Source organism: Callithrix jacchus, chromosome 8 (genome assembly GCF_049354715.1).
Source record: "Callithrix jacchus isolate 240 chromosome 8, calJac240_pri, whole genome shotgun sequence".
NCBI classification, from domain to species: domain Eukaryota; kingdom Metazoa; phylum Chordata; class Mammalia; order Primates; family Cebidae; genus Callithrix; species Callithrix jacchus.
Genome location: NC_133509.1, coordinates 52,613,786 through 52,634,064, shown reverse-complemented (window position 1 = coordinate 52,634,064; position 20,279 = coordinate 52,613,786). Strand labels below are relative to the sequence as shown.

Genomic DNA, 20,279 nt, shown 5'->3' with positions numbered 1-20,279 from the left:
AGTGTGCACATTCTTGTAAAGTAAGGTCTGTGCTTTAATATGTGTTCTTCTGGTTCAACCCAAAGGCAGAGGGATAGATTAGGTGATATTTGTAGGTTTCTTAAATACTAAGTGTTAAATGACTTCAAAATCCAATTCAACCAGAGTAACACTGGATAAGCAAAATTTCACAAAGACTGACACTTTCCAGTAAATGTTTTCTGAATTATCATTCCTGAACAGCCTGGACTAGCCACTTTTTCCCAAAGACCTACATGGAATAAAATCAAGTTGGGAGCTTAAAGAATAAATTCTATCTACTGGCTTCACGTAAACATGAAAAATCATTATTTTAATATTCATATTAAGCCTGCAACTTGATCTTTTCCCCAGGCTGCTTTTTATGTTATGTGGGGATAAGGCACTAACCTGTGGGCCAGGCGCTCTCCAGGAACCTTCCTTTGTTATTTACCTAAGGTAAGCTAACTAACTCCTTTTAATATGATGAAGCTGGATACTAATACAGTCAGGAATCCCACTAATGTCCAGCAATCAAATGTGATCAACTGACCTCAGGTTTTTGGGAAAGCCTCTACTGCTATTGGGTCCTAATGCCTGGAAGAACCTTCACCCTAGTGGCCGTGAAGAATGGCCACTGTTTGGACACCCAAACCAGAAGGATTTGGGTGAGTTACAATGTCTTTGGGGGTTCATGTTCTGCAGAGCCTGTCATCTCTCAAGTTTCCTTGATGGAGAGGTTTCCTAACCTGAAATCTGGATCTGTGTTTCAGAAAAAAAGGCACCTGATATAACATTCTTTCTGGAATGTGTTTGAGTTACCTGGAAAAAGATTGTTCCAGAAGCAGCCATCTTTTTCAAGCCCCCTTTTTAAATAAGAGTCTTGGCATTTTCAAGGATTGTATACCTGAGGATAATTCCAAACTCTTTAAGTTACTGATCTTATGAATAGCTCCTCTATCAGTTATTTATATGTTTGCCCTCTTTAAACTAGTCTTTGAATGTTGGACACACACATACACACATACACACCTATGTAATTTTTACTTTGTTTGCCCTAGACATAGGAATTTGCATATTGTGAGGGCTGTTGAATTGAACTATCTGCCTTTCAGCACTGGTGCAATGATTAGTAAGGGCAGGCCTAGAAATAGAAGGCTGAAGTCTGGTCTCCTTCTCTCTTAATAACCGATTTAGTAGATCATTCCATAGCTGGCCAAGTGGTCATTTATGAAAGCTTAGCAAGCAAAGATTGAAAACTAGAGGGAAGTATTGTTATAGTTTATGGCTATAGTTCCCAGTTTCTGTATTGCTACTTAGATTGTGATATCGTTGGGAACCTTTTCCTTAGGCCAAATAACTGGAAAAAATATTATGGAACGAAGTAGCACAGAATGCTAATCTCAAACAAAAGCTTTGTTGTGTTGGTGCTTAATAATTAGATTTTTGAGGTAATAATCAGTATCTTATAACTTTTGTATTTGAAATTTGTGGTTATTTAAAAATATATATTAGTTAAATTTCCTACCATAAGAAGAGCAGAATATTAAGTCTCAGACAATTTCAGGCAATTTATGAATCTAAAAAATTTCTAGATTATCACTATGATCACCAGTCCACAGTGTTCAGTAAATATACAGATATGGAAAGTGTAATTCATTGAATTAGGCTTCTTTCAAGCCCAGTATAAGAGAAGTCAATGGATTTAGGAGAATAAATACCCAATATTAGTTCATCTTCATATAGTTTTTCTCTTCCAAGGGGAATTTTTGAAATTCACTTTTTCTTTCTAAAAGTTAGCTTACTAATAATGCATATCATCCAATAAAAGAAAAGCCAGAGTAATTTCCAGTTAATAGAAAGTTCAACATAAATTGTGTTTTGGTTATTTGAAACTCAGTGATTCTAAAAAATTATTCAGAAAGCAAAGTAATAATATTGGTTGATAAAAAATCAAGCCTTTAAAAAAATCTTTGTCATGTTTCAAATCTTGCTTTTCCTCTTTATTGTTCTCTTCATCAGTTTTCTTCACTCTTTTTGTTTTTTATTCTTAATATTTTATTCCTCACTACTCTACAATAAATTCCTTAGTAATGAGTATATATCTGGGTAAGGAGGTTGTAAGATTTGATAATAAACATAAAAAATGAATTACCTTAAACAGTTGGTTAGCTCTGTTTCTTGCTTTAATGCCCAGCAGTGAGATAGCTATACTTACTTTACAAGACTCTTGAGCCTGAAGTATTATCACTGTGGAAGTCCACAGTGGGCCACTAAAGGAATAAAGGTTTACAATATTGCAATGTTCACTGCCCCCAGTTCACAACTGTCCATTTGGATTGGCTAATGTACAAAGGAACACAATACGAGTGCTTAGTGGAGGTGCAGTAAAAGGTCATTCTATTCCCTCTTCTTCCCTTTGAAAATGACTTTTATGTATAGCAAGCTCTTTGTAAATCTTTTTCCTTTTATTTAGCTAAGTTCTTATTTAAGTGTATTTGCATTATACCAGCCTAGTACATCTAGTAATTGGAAAATATAGTAAAAAGAATATAGAGATAATTCATAAGAAGATGAGACTAATAAACCAAATCTTTAACTTTACTATTAAATCATTAAAAATGCAAAATAAAATCATGAAAATATATTTTACTTATTTTTTAATCCCACGGTTTTAAAATTGATGATACCTAGAGTGGGTATGGGAACAGAAAAACAGTACCTCTTAAATACTTGGCAGTATTTGAGAGGCAGGGACTGTTAGAAACAATTCTGAAATATTTTTCAGTTTTCAAATGGGTATATTATTTGAATGATTTCTGTAAGTCCTGTGAACAAACTTGTATGACTAAGGATATATCTGAATGCTTGTTCATTGTAGCATTCTTAACAATTGACAAAATTGGAAACATTTCTTCAGACAGAGTCTTACTTTGTCACCCAGGCTCAAGTGCAGTGACTGGATTTTGGCTCACTGCAACTTCCACCTTCTGTGTTCAGGTAATTCTCATGCCTTAGCCTTCCGAGTAGCTGGGATTGCAGGCGTTCGCCACCATGCCCAGCTAATTTTTGTATTTTTAGTAGAGATGGGTTTTCACCATGTTCACTAGGCTGGTCCCAAACTCCTGGCCTCAAGTGATCTGCCCACCTCAACCTCTCAAAATGCTGAGATTACAGGTGTGAGCCACAGCACCTGGCCAAAATTTGGATTATTTCTAATTGCCCTTTAGTAAGGGAATACTTAAATGATGTGATATTCTTAGAAATGGCTCTTCCTACACTGACAAGGAAGATGTCAGTAATGAATTTCTACATGAAAAAACATGCTACAGAGTGAAAAAAAATGGTAGAACAAAACATATACTTTTTCTTTCTTTTAATCTACAAGTTTCTTTTTTCCTCCTCTCTACTTCCAACACTTTCTCCTCACCTCCTCACAATCTTCTTAGCCCAATTTCTAACCAGTCTCAGAAAGATCTAGATATACACCAGTCTTGGGTTGGACTGAACCGTTTATTTGTGTGTTCACAAGTCTACTGTGTTATTTTCCTCCATTTGTTTCCTTTCAGTTATTTTGTATATCTTGACTTGAGGAAGATGTTTTAAAAGATATGTTTCCGCTACTCCTTTTCTTGTGACTCTTCCTTCATTTCTAATTCTTTTCCTTGTTGTTTGTTTGGTACTATACTTCAGTTACGAAGGAGACGCCAGCCCCCTTTCAGTGCAGCCTGACTCAGCCTCACATCAGCCTGCTCTTACTCTCACTACCACCATGGCCATATGATCCACTTTGTGACTGGCAACATATTTGGTGGGACTCAACCACTTTTCTCTTCTCTCTCTCTCCATGGATGATATAACATTTGCATATCAGAAACCAAAAGTGGGAAGGGGGGAGATAATGTCATCAAGATGGCAGAATAGAAAGTACTGAATCAGAAATCAGTTAAGAGGCTCCTGTACTCCAGGTGAGCATGAAACCAGTTGCCTTGAAGCTAATAGAAAAATTCATGGCACTCACTCACCTAACTCCCTCCCCAGGACAGTGCAGTGATTTAGAGAAATTTCTACCTCCTGGCTTCTCCTTCGGGAGAGAGAGAAAAGATCTTATGTCTAATGTTCAGACTTTTGGGGAGGTACTTGAAAGACTGCTTTCTGTTGTATTTGAATCTAAGCGCTAACAGGGAAAGATACCAGGTTGGGAACCACTGAGAAGAAAGGATGGTATGAATTTGTATGCATTCATTATGATTCCCCCCCACCCTTGCTCAGGATAGAGTAGGTGAGAGTAAACCTCCAAATCCTGTCTTCTCCTTGGAGAAGAAGAAAGTCGGAGCATTCATCCAATGCTCTGGCTTTTCAGAGGGCCACCCAAGAGACTACTTTCTGTCTTGCCTGACTTGGAGTGCTGATGGGACACAGCATACTCTAGATGACTAGTGACTGCTGAGAACAGAAAGCTAGGTGGCCTGCAGTACAACAGACAGAGGCCAATACAGCTCAGCAGCTTCTCCCGTAGGGATGGTAGGGGAAGGAAGAATGGAGCTGTGTCCAGTGTTTCAGTTCTTCATAGTGTTACCCAAGGAATTCTTTTTCTTCTTTCTCTGCTTCCTCCTTCTCTTCCTCTTCTTCATCTTCATCTTCATCTTCTCCTTCTTTTCTTCTCCTTCCTTCCTTTCCTTCTTTCTTCTCCTTCCTACTTCTCTTTTTCCTCTTCCTCCCCCCTCCCTTTCCCCCTCCCCCCTCCTCTTTTCTCCTTTCTCCTTTCCCTTCTTCCCCTCTATGTGTTCATGGGACTTGACATACTCTAGATGTTTGGGGTCAGATGAAAACAAAAATGAGCTGTGCAGCTTACACCTCCAGAGAACCTGCAGTACCATAGACAGACACTGGAGAGAGCAGGAATTATGAGCGCCTGAAAAATAACCCAGCAAAATCCTTCTAATTGGGAATTCACATATGTACATGAGAATATTTATCCACAGAAAAGCCTTGAGAATCCCCTAAAGTCATTAGCTAGGCTTGTTGGCAAAGGTTTTTCATTGTATGAAATCAGTCTGTACAGACTTGAAATGGTGACTGTTTTTTCAAATCTCAACACAGAGCAACAAAACACACGAAAGAAACAAGGGAGCATGGACCAAGGAATGGAACAAAAGAAATCAAACCAATCCTAAAGACACAGATGTATATGAATTACTTGAGAAATAATTCAAAATGTCATAAAGATGCTCGGTGAGCTCAGACAAAAGATACATGAACAAAATAAGAGTATCAACAAAGGGACAGAAAATACTATAAAGAACCAAACCAATATTGGAGCTAAAGAATACAGTAACTGAATTTAAAAGCTCACCTAGTGGTATTCAATAGCAGACTTGAGGAAGCAGAAGGAGGAATCAGAAAAATCAGAGGTCATTTGAAATGATCCATTTAGAGGAACAAAAGGATAAAAATGAAGAGGAGGCCAGGAGCAGTGGCTCATGCCTGTAATCCCAGCACTTTGGGAAGCTGAGGCAGGGGGATCATGAATTCGAGAGTTCAAGACTAGCCTGGCCAACGTGGTGAAACCAAAATTAGCTGGGCATGGTGGTATATGCCTCTAATCCTAGCTACTCAGGAGCCCAAGGCAGGCAAATTGCTTGAATCTGGGAGGCAGAGGTTGCGGTGAGCTGAGATCGTGCACCTGCACTCTAGCCTGGGTGACAGAGTAAGATTCTGTCTTAAAAAAAAAAACGAGGAGTAAAAAAAGTCTAATGGTCCTATAGAACACCTTCAAGTAGATCAATAGATGCATTATGAGAATCACAGAAGGAGGAAGTGGAAAGGGAGGAAAGTATATTGGAAGAAATAATGGTCAAGATTCTGGGGAAAGAAACAAATATTCAGATTCAAGAAGCCCAGTAGATTCAATTAGAACTCAAAAGACCACACTAAGCACATTATAATCAAATTGTCAAAAGTTAAAGACAAAAAGAGAATTTTGAAAGCAGCAGGAGAAAAGCAACTCATACAAGGGCACTCCAACAAGACTATCAGAAGATTTCTCAGCATGAGAAAGCATGAACTTTCAGGCCAGAAGGATCTACAGTAATATATTCAAAGTGCTGAAAGGAAATTACCAAGTAAGAATATTATATATAGAAAAACTGTCTTTTGGCTGGGCACAGTGGCTCACACCTGTAATCCCAGCACTTTGGGAGGCCAAGGTGGGCAGATCACAAGGTCAGGAGTTCGAGATCAGCCTGGCCAACATGGCAAAACCCCATATCTACTAAAAATGCAAAATATTAGCCAGACATGGTGGAACATGCCTATAATCCCAGCTACTCAGAAGGCTGAGGTAGGAGAGTCACTTGAACCTGGGAGGCAGAGGTTATAGTGAGTGGAGATCATGCCATTGCTCCAGCCTGGGCGACAGAGTGAAACTCTGTCTCAAAAACAAAAAAAGACAAAAAGAAAACCTGTCTTTCAGAAACAAAAGAGAAATAGGCTTTCCTAGATAAAGTGTAGGGTGTTCACAACCACTAAACTTGCTTATAAGAAATGACAAAGGGAGGCCTTTAAAGTTGAAATGAAAGGGCATGACATAGCAACACAAAAGGATATGAAAGGACAAAGTTTGCAGATAAAGGTAAATGTACAGACAAATACAGTGTACTCTAATGATGTGCATAAATCACTTTTTTTTTTTTTTTTTTGAGATGGAGTTTCGCTCTTGTTACCCAGGCTGGAGTGCAATGGTGCGATCTCGGCTCACCGCAACCTCCGCCTCCTGGGTTCAGGCAATTCTCCTGCCTCAGCCTCCTGAGTAGCTGGGATTACAGGCATGTGCCACCATGCCCAACTAACTTTTTGCAATTTTAGTAGAGACGGGGTTTCACCATGTTGACCAGGATGGTCTCGATCTCTTGACCTTGTGATCCACCCGCCTCAGCCTCCCAAAGTGCTGGGATTACAGGTGAGATCCACCACACCTGGCCATAAATCACTTTTAGCTCTGATATAGAATTTATACCTGCAGGTATTAAAAACAAATATAATTATAAAAATATGGTAATGGATACACAACATAAAAAGTGTAATTTGTTATATCAATTACATAAAATTTGGGAGTGGAGAAGAGTAGAATTTGTATATGTGATTGAAATTAGCATAGATTATAAATATAAAATGTTTTATGTAAGTCTCATAGTAACAGAGAAAATGCCTATAGAGGCTATAACAACAAAAAAGAGAAGAATGAAAGTATGTCACTATAAGAAACAAAACACTAAACAAGTTATCAATATAGAAAAAGGCAAAATAAAGCTACAACTGGGTATTTGGTGAGTGTTGCCTTTAGTAAGACCAACGCCTTAAGAGGGTTTTGTTTGTTTGGAAATTTAGGCAGTGGTGAAGTTGGAGCGTTTGTTATTCTCTTCCCTGTTTGTATCAAATTCTCTGTCTACTTTTGACTAGATTTTCAAATATATCCTTCTATGTTTCCATGTAGCTACTGTTGTGAAATACCACCAAGTTTCTCAAAACCAACTAAAATGGTAGGAATGCAATGGACACAGAATGGTATGTCCTAAATCCTCTTAGTCTCTTCCTCTTTTTTCTCCCATGAATTTAAAGGCTTAACGCTAATTTCTCTTGATTTTTGTGAAAAATGCACAACATGAAAGGTACTCTATTAGCAAAAGTTCAAATGTATAGTACATCATTGTTAACTATAAGCACAATCTTGTACAGCAGATTTCTAGAACTTTTTTACCTTGTATAACAAATTTTATACCCACAGAAGAGCAAAGTTCCAGTTCACCGTTGTTCCAGCCCCTGGTAACCACCATTCTACTTTCTGTTCCTATGAGTTTGATCATCATGGATACCTCATATAGGTGGCATCATGCAGCATTTATTCTTTTGTGACTAGATTATTTTCACTTAGCATAATGTCCTAAGGCCAATTTATGTTGTAGCAAATGACAAGATTTCTTTCTTTTCTGTGGTCAAGTAATATTCCATTCGTTTAGGTGATGCTTTTATTTGCCTTTTTTACTCTTTACAGCAAAATCCTTAGGACTTGATCTGTCTCAGTCACTTCTGCATCCCCAGAATACAAAACAATGCCAGGCATGTAATATGCACAGTAAATATTTTTTGAATGGGTGCAGGGCTGAATAGTTATTTAAAACCAAATTGACTTTTCTTAATTTTTTTACTGGACCAAAAAAAAAAATCATTTAAGTTTGGGTTCTCTAAGAAAAAATCAGAAATTGCATTTTTAAGGAAGATATTTTATTATGCTGAATTGCCTTTTCTTGCTTTTGCTTTCATGTAAAAAAAATACTGAGTACCTTTTCTATTTCTCTTTAAAACTCCTAAAATTCTGTATGCCCCAAGAATCTCTCTCTAAGGTAGATATTGAAAGGCTTAAACATACTGACTGAAAAATGAGACTTTTTTTCTTACATCTTGATTAATGCTTAGTATTTACTGTATTTTAGTTCTAATCCTTATATGAAAGTAGCCATTCTGTACAGGGAAGGGGAAAAAAAATGTCAGGCAATAATTGGTTCAAGATTGATTGATCAATAGGTAGTTAGACAATTAGGCAGTTATGTAATCTTTTTTGGAACAAACTATTGTAATCCCTTATTTTTCAACCAGCAAGCAACTCAGCTGTTATAGTAATAATACAAATGTAGACGTTTGTTACTGTTCAGTCTTGTCTTCACAGTAGTTTGGCAAGTCTGTAAGTACTTAGGTGGGAAGGAGAACACAGCTGTTCGGTCTAGTTTGTATTTTACCAAGCAAAGCACATTAAAAACATTTTTAAGATTTGGTGATGTCTTATGGGTGATTCTCTTTGATTTTGTAGCCCTGTCACATGAGAGAAAAGATAGTTTCTTCCCTCAGTGGCAGCTGTGTGATGTGTTATTAGGGAGCTGATTTGGTTTCCTAGTTGTAGAGAAACACAACCATGTAGACTTCTCCATGGAATATTCATAAAGGTTGAAATAACTGGCATTGAGGTATGTGGACCTTCTACAAAGATTGTAAATGTGTATATTATTATAAAAAATAATTTTAAGGCCAAGTGTGGTGGCTCACACCTGTCATTCCAATACTTCAAGGTGAGAGGATGGCTTGGGCCCAGGAGTTTGAGAGCAGTGTTGGCAATACAGTGAGACCCCATCTCTACAAAGCATCAAAAAAAAAAAAAAATTAACTGGGCATAGTGGCATGCATCTATTGTCCTTGCTAAGATGCATGAGGCTCAGTCACAAGGATCACTGAACCCAGGAGTTCAAGATTACAGTGAGCTATGATTGCGCCACTATAGTCCAGCCTGTGTGACAGAACTGGATACTATCTCAAAAATTAATTCATTAATGAATTTATAATTAGAATTTTGTGTGCAAGGTATTATATTGTTAATAGTAACAATAACACAAGTAATCTCTCTGAAACAGACAAACTTTTATTTAAATAAATAATTGTGAAGAACTATATTAGGTGCTTTGCATATAGTTATTTAATTTCTAAAACAAATGTATAAATTGGGTGCAATGACTAATGCCTGCAACCCTGGCACTTTAGGAGGCTGAAACGGAAGAGTCACTTGACTTTAGGAGTTTGGGATCAGATCAGCCTAGGTAACAAAGTGCAAGACCCTGTCCATATAAAAACATTTTAAAATTAGCTGGGTATGGTGGTGCATGCCTGTGATCCTAGCCGCTCTGAAGGCTGAGGCAGGAGAATAACTTAAACCCAGGAGGTCAAGGCTAAGGTGAACTCTGATCACACCACTGCACTCCAGCCTAGGTTACAGAGCCAGGCCTTGTCTCAAAAGTATAGACTAAATACAGTCAGTCATCATGATGAGGAAGTCAATTCATAGAGATTGTCACTTTACCAAGGCCATATTTCTGGTCATGGCTGACTCAGATGGTTATGCTTTTTCCCCTAAATCACTCAGCAGATGACATTACTAAAATGATTGGAAGCCATGAAGTGACTTCATCAGTAACAACAAGAAAATATTCCAATGATAAGTAAAAAAGATGAATACAACATTGATGTCGGTATAACTTAGTACTTGAGTAAAACGATCGGAGTAGCATATAAAGATTTAGTGTTTGTACTAGGCTGATGGAATTTGTGTGTTTATTTTGTAAACTGTCTTTCATTGTGTAAGATGTCTATAATTGTGGATAAGTCACTTCCCAGTTAAGTATTATTTAAAGAAGAGTACATGCAGCATCAATTTAGTTCATCAATCAGTGTGTCTAAAAAATCTTAATGTTTTTGGTTGTGACTTCTGAAAGACTGCGTGGTCATTTGAGCTTGTATTCTTTTCTTCTTCTTCTAATTTTAGATCATCAAACTATTGGATGGAAAACGATCTCAAACTGTGGGAATCTTAATATCTAGTTTACATTTAGAAATGAAGGATATCCAGCAGGGTAAGTCTTTTCTATCACTTTTATGTTTTCCGTTTTTTAAAAAAACACTTCACTGTGAAGAATGCCAAACACATACAAAATTAAAATGCCATAATGAATCCCATGTACCCAACACTCAGCTGCAGAACCATCAGCTCAGTCTTGTTTCATCTGAAAACACCTTCCTCCCACCAAGTAGGTTATTATGAAGCAAATTTCAGATGCTATATAAGTCATCTGAAAAATGTTAGTACTATTGCTAAAAAATAAGGATACTATATTTATTTACTTATATTTTACAGATGGGGTTTTGCCATGTTGCCCAGGCTGGTCTTGAACTCCTGGACTCAAGCAGTGTGCCCACCTCAGCCTCCCAAAGTGCTGAGATTGCAGGCATAAGCCACCATGCCCAGCCCAAGGATTCTTTTTCAAACAATACTCCAGTGACATTATTTTTCCTTTAAAAACATTAATTGTAGTTTATCGGTATCATCACATAGGTAATTCTAATTTCCCTTTTGTTTGTATACTCATTAATTCATGCATTCATTTACAGTTAGTTTAAATGAGAATCAAGACAAATTCCATGCATTGCCTTTGATGTGCCTCTCAAGTTTCTTTTAATCTAGAAGTTTCTACTCTCCATTTTTCCTCTTTTGTAATGTATTTGTTGAAGAAACCAGGTTACTTGTCTTACAGACTTTACCACATTTTAGATTTTGCTGATCTTGTTGCCATGTTTTTTCATGTTCCCCTGTCCTCTATTTTCTATAAACTATCTTAATTTGTTTGGAAGAATACATCATAGATGCTATTATGTTTTCTATCAAGAAGTAGAGAATACTTTGTTATCTGTGATGTTAGTGAACACTGATGATCTTTGCCTAGATTCATTATTCATTAGAAGTTTTCAAAATAATGATGTACTAATTCTATCATTTCTTCTTTATTAGCTGGAATACTTCTAGGGAGAAACACTTTTCTTTATTTGGTTTTGTCATTGTGTCTTAATCCTTTTGTTTTTAAAATGTTATTTCTATTTGGTTATCTTTGGCTCAATTTTAGATAAAAGACATTTAAAGAGAAGAGATGTTGTGTGTATGTATTTTTATTAGTATCTAGAAAAGCAGACCAGAAGATATAATACCTTTTTGAAATCTGTGTCTTGCATGAAAACAATATTGCCCTTTCTCAGTAATTAATTAAATGTAAATCTTTACGTTGACATTTCACTTACATTTTCTGAGTGCTAATACAATCGCTTAGCTGGTTTCAATAGAATTTATTATGGGTTTCACAGTGGAAACATTTGAAACCACACTGCCCTTTAGGTTTCAGTTCATGTTGTTGAGTTGTTTGACTTTGCTACTCAGCAGAATACCCATGGGTCCTGACCTACAAGACACTTAGGTTACTTCCACATCACCTGCTACTCCTCCATTTGAGGAAGCTTTGTTAGAGACTTAAAATTTTGCTGCATTGTGAAAATTAAAAATTCCACGAAAACTAAAACATCTTAAATTAAATGATAGTCACAGAGCATTCAAATAAGCTGTTTAATAATTAAGCTGAGTAACAGAGCTGAATACCTAAGTGTGAATATTAAAGCTCAGATAAATTGATTTTGGCAGATGGTGGCTAAAAAGACCTGTCATTGAGATTTGAATGGGATTTTTCAGGGACTTTAGAAGAATCTAAAGTTAGATCTTCCAGAAGAATTGAGTTTCTGATAAATTTACATCAGAAAATATGATGTTAGAGCAGAGGAAAAGAAAGGAAAAACAAAAATAAATCTCTTCAGGAGAGTTTACAGTCTTTTGGTAAAGGACTGACTTTTTAGAGGCAGTCACTGAAGTTAGGGATTCTTCAGATATGATGAAAGGGTCTTGTCTTAACAGTGCTCTCCATGAGCCTGGTGAAGCTCAAGTGTGCTTGATTTCATCACCATGAGGTGTAATACCACGGATGTGAGTTTTCACAATGTCCACACAACCTAGGACTATATTCTGTTTGTTTTAAGCATGTCCTGCTGCAGTGTCAGATTTCCACATGTATAGAAGTCATACCAGCCAAGTGATAGTCCAATTGCCAGCTCAGGACTGTAAACTTTCCCATGACATTCTAGCTTTATTAGATTGAATGTTTATTGTGAGTTCAATAAGATATTCATAGATCACACCTTTCCCAATGTTAAACTCTAGACAAGAACATGCTTGCATGAAGCATAAATGGACTTTCATTTCAGCATAGGAAATGTTCATTGTAGCATCACAGACTTCTAGGCCTTGTGGGAACTTTATTGTTCTTTTTTTTTTCCTCAAGCACCTCTGTGATCCACCACAAAGTTAACTCCTAAGTTCTAAAAAATTATCTCCATTCCATTTCTTGGTTTAGTAATGCATTCCAGATGAATATGGCACCATACCCGGAGGTTAGTTTTCCTTTGGAGTCATTGACTGACACTGGCATCTGAAGGTCATTAGGAGCCCAGGCTGTATCAGTTATATTTCATTCTGAATTCGTGTGTGGAATGTACTTGGCCTTGTGTTGTCACCCTGGTGAAAGGACTTCCTGTGCTGATGTTGGCCTAAAAGCCCCTTTAAGAGGAGCTATGGTTAGATGTGACTGGGGAGGCCAGCTGGCAGCCAGGCAAGGTCTCACAACAGATCAGCCCTGGTGGAATGACCACAATTCAGAGACTGTTCTTCAGCCCTATCATTGTATATTCATCTTTAGCTATGTACAAAGGTCAGAGGCATTAACTTGTACTTTCCAAACTCACAAGAAGCAGATGTATAAACCAGAAAGCCAGCATATTTAATAGAGAAGAGTATTCCTTTCTCATGACAAAAAAACTATCACATTTGTTGATGGTTTTCTCCACATCATTTGTCTCTACCTGTCATTTTCCCCTTAAAATGTAATTTCCATCACTCTGTTTCAGCATATGCATAACAAGCACATGGTAAATATTTTTTGAATAGATGAACAAAGAGATAGATGAAGTTACGAATGCAAAGAAACAGGCATAAACAGATTTAGAGACAAAATACAATATGTGATTCTTGGAAGACTGTACTACCCAGTTGATAGGAATAGAAATACAAGGCACTCTGGAGCACTTCAGGCATTCCAGTTTCCTAAAGGACAATGACATTTCACTCTTTCTGAGATTACAGCTTTGTCACCTTGATAACAGTTTTGCGTATTTCAGTCTGCAATTATATCCCACAAATGGATAATCTGGATTTTACTGGTTCAGTTCTTTAAGAGCAATCTGCTGTTCTTCTTTTTTAAGATGAGCACTTGTCTGTGGTCTTCCTAGCACAGCCTATACTCTCCATTCAGGAGGTGGAGTTTGGGTGCTCTATACCTTAATGTCTGACAGGTAACAAGGAGCAGAGACAGTGTTCATTCCTTTATGCATTTCTTTGCCAGGAATGTCTGAGATGATTAGGCATTGTTTGCAACTAACTGGGCTAATGTGTAACACATAAAAGTCATATCTTCAAGTGTTTGTTGAATTTAATTCAATTTTTTTTTTAAAAAAATACAGACTTAAACTAGATAGGATCCGAATGCCATGTATTCTATTCCAGTGCATTTGCACAAAATTGCCTGCTTGCCCGCCTTCTTTTCTTCCATAAACCTGTATCGAGTGTCAGCTCCATATCAGGTGTCATGACTGCAGCAGCACATAAGGTCAGACTCTAACATCCTCAAGCATGCCCAAGATGGTGGGAGTGATGTAAAGCAGCCCAACATTACAGTAGAATTGGCTGTGAAATAACAGAGCAATAGCTTGACTCTTCCTATAGAAGTTAAGGTTATAAGTCTGAGAGGATGGAATAGTGATCATCACATGGAGATGGAGCTTTTCCAATTGAGGAAAGAGTGTGAAACAAAACATGTGAAAAAGAGACACTTGCAATCCCTGACTTTGGAAGGCTGAAGCAGGTGGATTGCTTGAGCCCAAGAGTTCGAGACCAGCCTGGCCAAAATGGTCAAACCCCATCTCTACAAAAAATACAAAAATTAGCTGGGCATGGTGGCACAAGCCTGTAATCCCAGCTATTTGGGAGGCTGAGGTGGGAGAATTGCTTGAGCCTGGAAGCTAGAGGTTGCCGAGATCATGCCACTGCACTCCAGCCTGAGTGATAGAACAGAACTCCATCTCAAAAAAAGAGAGAGAGAGAGGGAGAGAGAGATAGCCGGCGTACATAAATTATATATATGATTGTGGGTTGTTTTAGGATAGAAGGCTAGAAACAGAAGCATCATCCAGACCAGGAAGATCCCTGAATAGGATCACAAGAAGTGTTTACATTATTGCATCAGTAGTGGGGACAAGAAACCTAAGAAGGGCCATGTTGTGATCTGATTTTCAATGCAGCAATATCTATCACACTGTTTCCTGGAAGACTGGGATCTGCTGCTTTGCATGCTTGGCCAAAACATAGATTTCTTACTTCACTATGTTCCACCTGCATCTCATCTCACTGCATTCTAGCCAGCCATGATGGTCATCTTTGATTTCCTAAAAAGGCCAAGTACTTTTCTTATTCTTTGTTGTTGAATGCACAACACATTTTGAATGAACAGCACTGCAGGCTCCCTCTGTTTGAAACACTTTTCTCCCCTACTCTTTATGTAACTAGATTTTTTCTTTAGGTTTCAGCTTAAATGTCACCTTCTAGGAGAACCTTCCTAGATCCTCACTCCCTAATACAGGTCATTCTAATTTAATACTCTCATTTCCTTCACAGCAGCTAATATTTTATTTGTTCACTGACTTATGTTTTCATTTACATCCACCACAAGAATATAAGCTGCAAGAAGGAGATTGCTCACTGATGTGTCCCTAGTGCCTTGCACCTGTGTCTGGCACCCAGGCAATGATCGTCAAGTGCCTGTTGAATGAATAAACACAAATAGGACTGAAGGTGGAGAAGTCCTTTAGAAGGGGTTGTACTTGTTCAGATGATAAATGACGAAGGTCAGAACTGAAGCTGGGTCTATAGAAATGTAGAGAAGAGACCATATATGAGGGATATTTGGAGAGAAAATTGCTACAGTGTCTCACCTAAGATGCAAGTAGTAATAGAGAAGACATTTGGCTGCACCTTGGGCTTCTGGCTTCAGCAGGAATGTGTATGATGGTACCCAAAACCAGAAACTGAAAACACAGGAGCAAAAGCAGGGCTTGAAATGTAAAGGTAAATTCTGTTTTGGATGATTAGAGTGTGAGATGACTGGAAACATCTCAGCTAAAGTGTTCAGTGAGCATCTGAAAATTCTGTGCTAGTGGTAAGTTGATAGGGCTAGGTTAGACATAACATACTTCCAAAAGCAACCTTTATCCATTTATTTCTACTCAAGATAGTGTTTGGTGTATTGTAGAAGAAAGCCAAATCCATATGCTGACTGAAGTTTTAAACACTGAATTACTGAAAAAAAAAGCCTTGGTTGTAGAGGAAGAATGGTTTTGGGAGGGTGACCATAATACCAAAAGCAATTGCATTTGTGCAGGAGAGACTCTCAATAAGTCATTTACTTACTGCTGGTTTTCCATCTGCTAGACAGGATGACATTTTTTTTTATTGCATTTTAGGTTTTGGGGCATATGTGAAGAACATGCAAGATTGTTGCATAGGCACACACATGGCAGTGTGATTTGCTGCCTTCCTCCTCATCACCTATATCTGGCATTTCTCCCCATGCTATCTCTCCCCAACTCCCCACCCCCAGGATGACTTATATTTAAAAGCATTTGGCATCCTTGGACATATTGACTGCCTACATGATTGCAAATTAGTGTTTTCATTCCACATTAGTGAGTTCCTCTTATTTGTGTCCCAGGGTGTATAGAAAATTGCTGTTGACTATTCTTGATATAAACGTTCATATACATTGCAAAAGACTAGATGTCAGAGACCTCCTGTTATTCATTTGGAATTTCCCATACACTCAGAATTCATATTTATAATATTTAAATAACATCAAAATAAACATCCTTTATTTAGTTCTTACTAGTTCAGAATCTCAGTTTAAGATATCAGCGGCAACATTGACTTTCTTTCTGTTTAAGGAATCTCAGTTCAAAATGCACAAAAGGGATATCAGTTATGTCCTCAGAGTCTGAACCCAGATCTGACAATGCCCACTGGACCTTGTTCCCTTTTGCCTTAATAATTGCCAGAAATCTTTTTCAAAGTTTATGCAAGTTGTCTAAAACATAACAAATTTGACTAGGCATCTGAAATCCACCATGGATTATCTAGGACTTTCCTGAGAAACAGTGTCAGTTTAGTCTACAAGAGCATCTACTCAAAATACTTTTGGCATCCGGAATTTTTTTTTATCATGCACCCCTAAAAGTAAAAATTTTTGGACATGCTTCTCAAGGTATATTTTCTAAAATATATAAGCATATGAGAGAACTAACATGCATGTTATAAAATATGCAAAAACATAAATTGAAATTAATAATATTTTTAAATGTCTTGCTAATTTAGATGGTTTTGGATTCTCATTAGCCTGATGATATCTCAAGACTCAATATGCGATTACAGTGAGTCTCATTATTAACAATAGTGAAATTAAACCCACATTTTAAATAGTCTTGTAATAAATTCTATTTATTGGGGTCAACTTCTTGGCAGATGTCATTTGGCTATCCTTGTTTTTACCCACTTCCATAACTGATGAAGAGTTTATACTAGCAACCAAAGTGTCTGCTCTGCCATTTTCCTATTGTTGACGGATTATATTAAATCTGGGGTTTCACTGCAGGAGTCTTTTGAAGCCAACTTGTTTATTTTGTGAAGTTTAGTTAAAACCAGATTTTAGAATGAGAAAACTTCATTTAATCCTGCCCCCCCATCACAATATGTTGAAAGCAAAGGAACAAGTGAGGATGCCATGTCTGAAAGAGTTTATCCACCAAAAGTGACATGTGATCCTGACCTGCTGACATACAGCCTAAATAACTGGGCAGTTTTAATTAACGTATTAAATATAGGTAGAGCTAAATTTTTTTAAAAGTCAGATAAATATAAGTAGTTGCTCTAATATTTCCCTGTGCCTTTCCACCTTTTCCTCCCTCCCACTGAGTCTAAAACACCTAAGCAGCTGGGCTCCCACCTACCCTTTTCTAAACCATTCTGCATTCCTTCACTCATAGAGCTGAGTCCAGAAAGCAGAGGGTGGCATTTCTTTGTACTTTACCTTCAGGCAACTGACTGAGACCATCCAATCTGCCTGGAATGTAATTTTGGCTTAAAAGAACCAGAACTAATGGACGAACAGAAGCAGCTTAACCCAAACTGTTTCTCATTCCACCGCCCTCTGGAGAAGAGAGGGGATATAGAAAGGGAAGTTTTGTGAATTCTATGCTCTATGCCCTTCTTTGAGGTTTGAACCATGGACAATTTTAATTGTACCTACAAAAGGAAACCTTGGGCTACTTCAGGCATAGTACATACCTGGACTTAGGCGAGAATTGGGATTTTTACTTTATGAGATTGAGTGATTTTGAAGTTTTGTAATAGATTAGATAGATAGGTGTCCCTTTTGTGACTGTTCATTTCTTCCACCTCCCATGCAGTTCCTGTTCACTGTGTGTTTTATACTTGTCTCTTATTCCACCAGAGGCCAGGTTCACATGACACAGTAGCAGGCATTTAGCACTTTAGGTAAGATTATAAACATTTGACATTTCTTATTCTTTTATCTGTTTGGATGCAACTTTTGTTTGTGTTTCTTCATGTGCTGTGTGCCTTAGTTTTCCTTTTTAGTCAATTTTGGCATGCAGTGTAAAATTACAATTATTGCATATCTTCAAGAAAATTAAACCGTATATTACTATAGATTTTATTTTCTTTTTATTTAAGATAAGGTCTTTTCAAGTTCCAGGTTTGTTTTTTTTTTAAATAAATTCTGTCTGCTGTGACTTACCTGCAATACTGATTACTTTTGAAGAACTGAAAATCGTTTATAACAAAGATTAAAGCTAAATCATTTTATTGTATATGTTGAAATAGCCTATTAGAAGTGAACTACATATTAGGATGAATTAAATAACGGTAGAATTATAGATGTATATACTAAGTAAATGAAACTTTCATAACATGGGCTGTATGTTGTTCTCACTCAAGAGACTGTGATTAATGTAAAAAGTATGTGATGCCATTTAGAAACCATGGTTTCTTTGTAGACTTTTGCGGGTAGTTTGTTCTTCATTGGTTAATTCACTGAAATTTTTTTTTTTTTTTTGGTGGTAAGGACTTAAGGTGGAATGATTATTTATAACCTGACATCTATGAAGATGAAGAAGGTACAATCTTGATCCTGTAAATTACCACTTCCTTGGAGGATAGTTGGGGTTATTATAGAACTGAGCTTGTGAAACCAAGCAGTGTGACTTTGTACCTTGTATTCATCATCTGTAAAACTAGAAATAACAAACACACGCACCTCATATGATTAAATACAAAACACTTAGAATAATGCCTGATACAGAGGAAGCTACAATAAATCCTACCAGGTATTAAGTATTAATCCCCAATAAAGTCTGCCTGCTGTCCTCACCCTCTGGTAGAGTGGACAGAGATTCTTTTAGGCTGCTACTTAATTGGTGCCCTTAAGCATCTCATTTGGATACTTGCATAGAGTGAGGATTTGTGCATATCTGGGTCTGCATGGGCATGCCTGGTGCTTATTGGAGGTGGAACCTAGTGTCCAGTAGGAGAAATGCAAGGTGTAGGTTATAGGAGAACTGTGACCATTTTGAAGATGCTTGTTACAGAGCTCTTCAGCAGGACCGGGTCTGTACAGTTCCCTGGCCTAGCCTCTAGTGGTCCTTCCAAGCTCCACATCCCTCTCTGCCTGCTCCCCTTCTTTCCACGTCTTGCAGTTTTTTTCATAGACCTAGTCTTCACTCTCAGGGATGACCTCACTGTTGGGAGTGAAAACTATGGGAAGATGTTTCTGCCTTCCCTTTCTTCAACTCTCACATTCTACCCCGCCTCTTCCCATGAACCCCATGTTATCCTTTGCTTTGTAGAGGTCAGGGAGTCGGGTTGTCAGAGTTTTGTGGGCATAGGTGACATAGAGTTTCAAAACACCAAGTCCTTCTATATTTCTTTCCCTGGTCTGTTCTCTTTCTCTTACTGATTAAATTTTTATCAAGTTCTAAAAAATATCAGGAATTTGGGCAAAGCAGCTAAGTTTTATTTGTCTATTTGAGAGTTAACATTGTAAATAAAATAATTTCTGTTAATAGAGTTAAATAATCTTTTCAATCTTTGCTTTCCTGGGCCAGACTAGAATACATCTAGTCCATTTGCAAAACATTATTACATACCCACTTTGTGCAAGAGACTTATGTCAGCCACTTAAGGAAATAATAATTAAAAAAAGAATAAAATGGGCTACATACAAATTATTCTCGAAACTATCATCAGCCAAAACCTGGTGAGCTAACCCAACCCTACCTGCCTGTGGCATCTTCCACACTTCAGATAACCAGATTTACACTGGCTAATCTTAAGACACTTCTTAAGGGATATGCCTTTCTCACTACCCTGTCCCATGCTTCCTGCTCAAAGGTGCTCCTTCAGTCAAAAAGAACAACTCCCTTAAATAACTCTACCTGTCTTTTTACTAATTAGAAGCCCTTTGAGCAGCAAATGCATTCTTGGCTTACTTGCGCATGGTACACTTGGAGATAGAAGTGTTCAGGGTTGAAAAATGGCTGGAGAGCTGAGAGAATTCTGCATGTTCTTTCTACTTATGCTGGTCTTGTGAAAAGCCATCTCTGATCTGGAGAGGGAATTTTCCTATTGTGTA

At 37.5% G+C, this 20,279-nt stretch overlaps 1 protein-coding gene across 12 annotated transcripts in view; it reads left to right on the top strand.

Moving 5' to 3' along the window:
* The window catches only part of FMN1 (formin 1), a 415,109-nt gene that overhangs the window by 248,034 nt on the left and 146,796 nt on the right, over positions 1-20,279 (top strand). For all 12 annotated transcript variants that reach the window (XR_008474691.2, XM_078334424.1, XM_035259914.3 and 9 more), the window contains one exon: positions 10,364-10,451. Coding sequence is in view for 11 of the 12 variants with exons in the window: in XM_078334424.1 (XP_078190550.1) it covers positions 10,364-10,451 (88 nt within the window). In the remaining variant the exon portion in view is untranslated. The remainder of the gene's footprint in view (positions 1-10,363; positions 10,452-20,279) is intronic.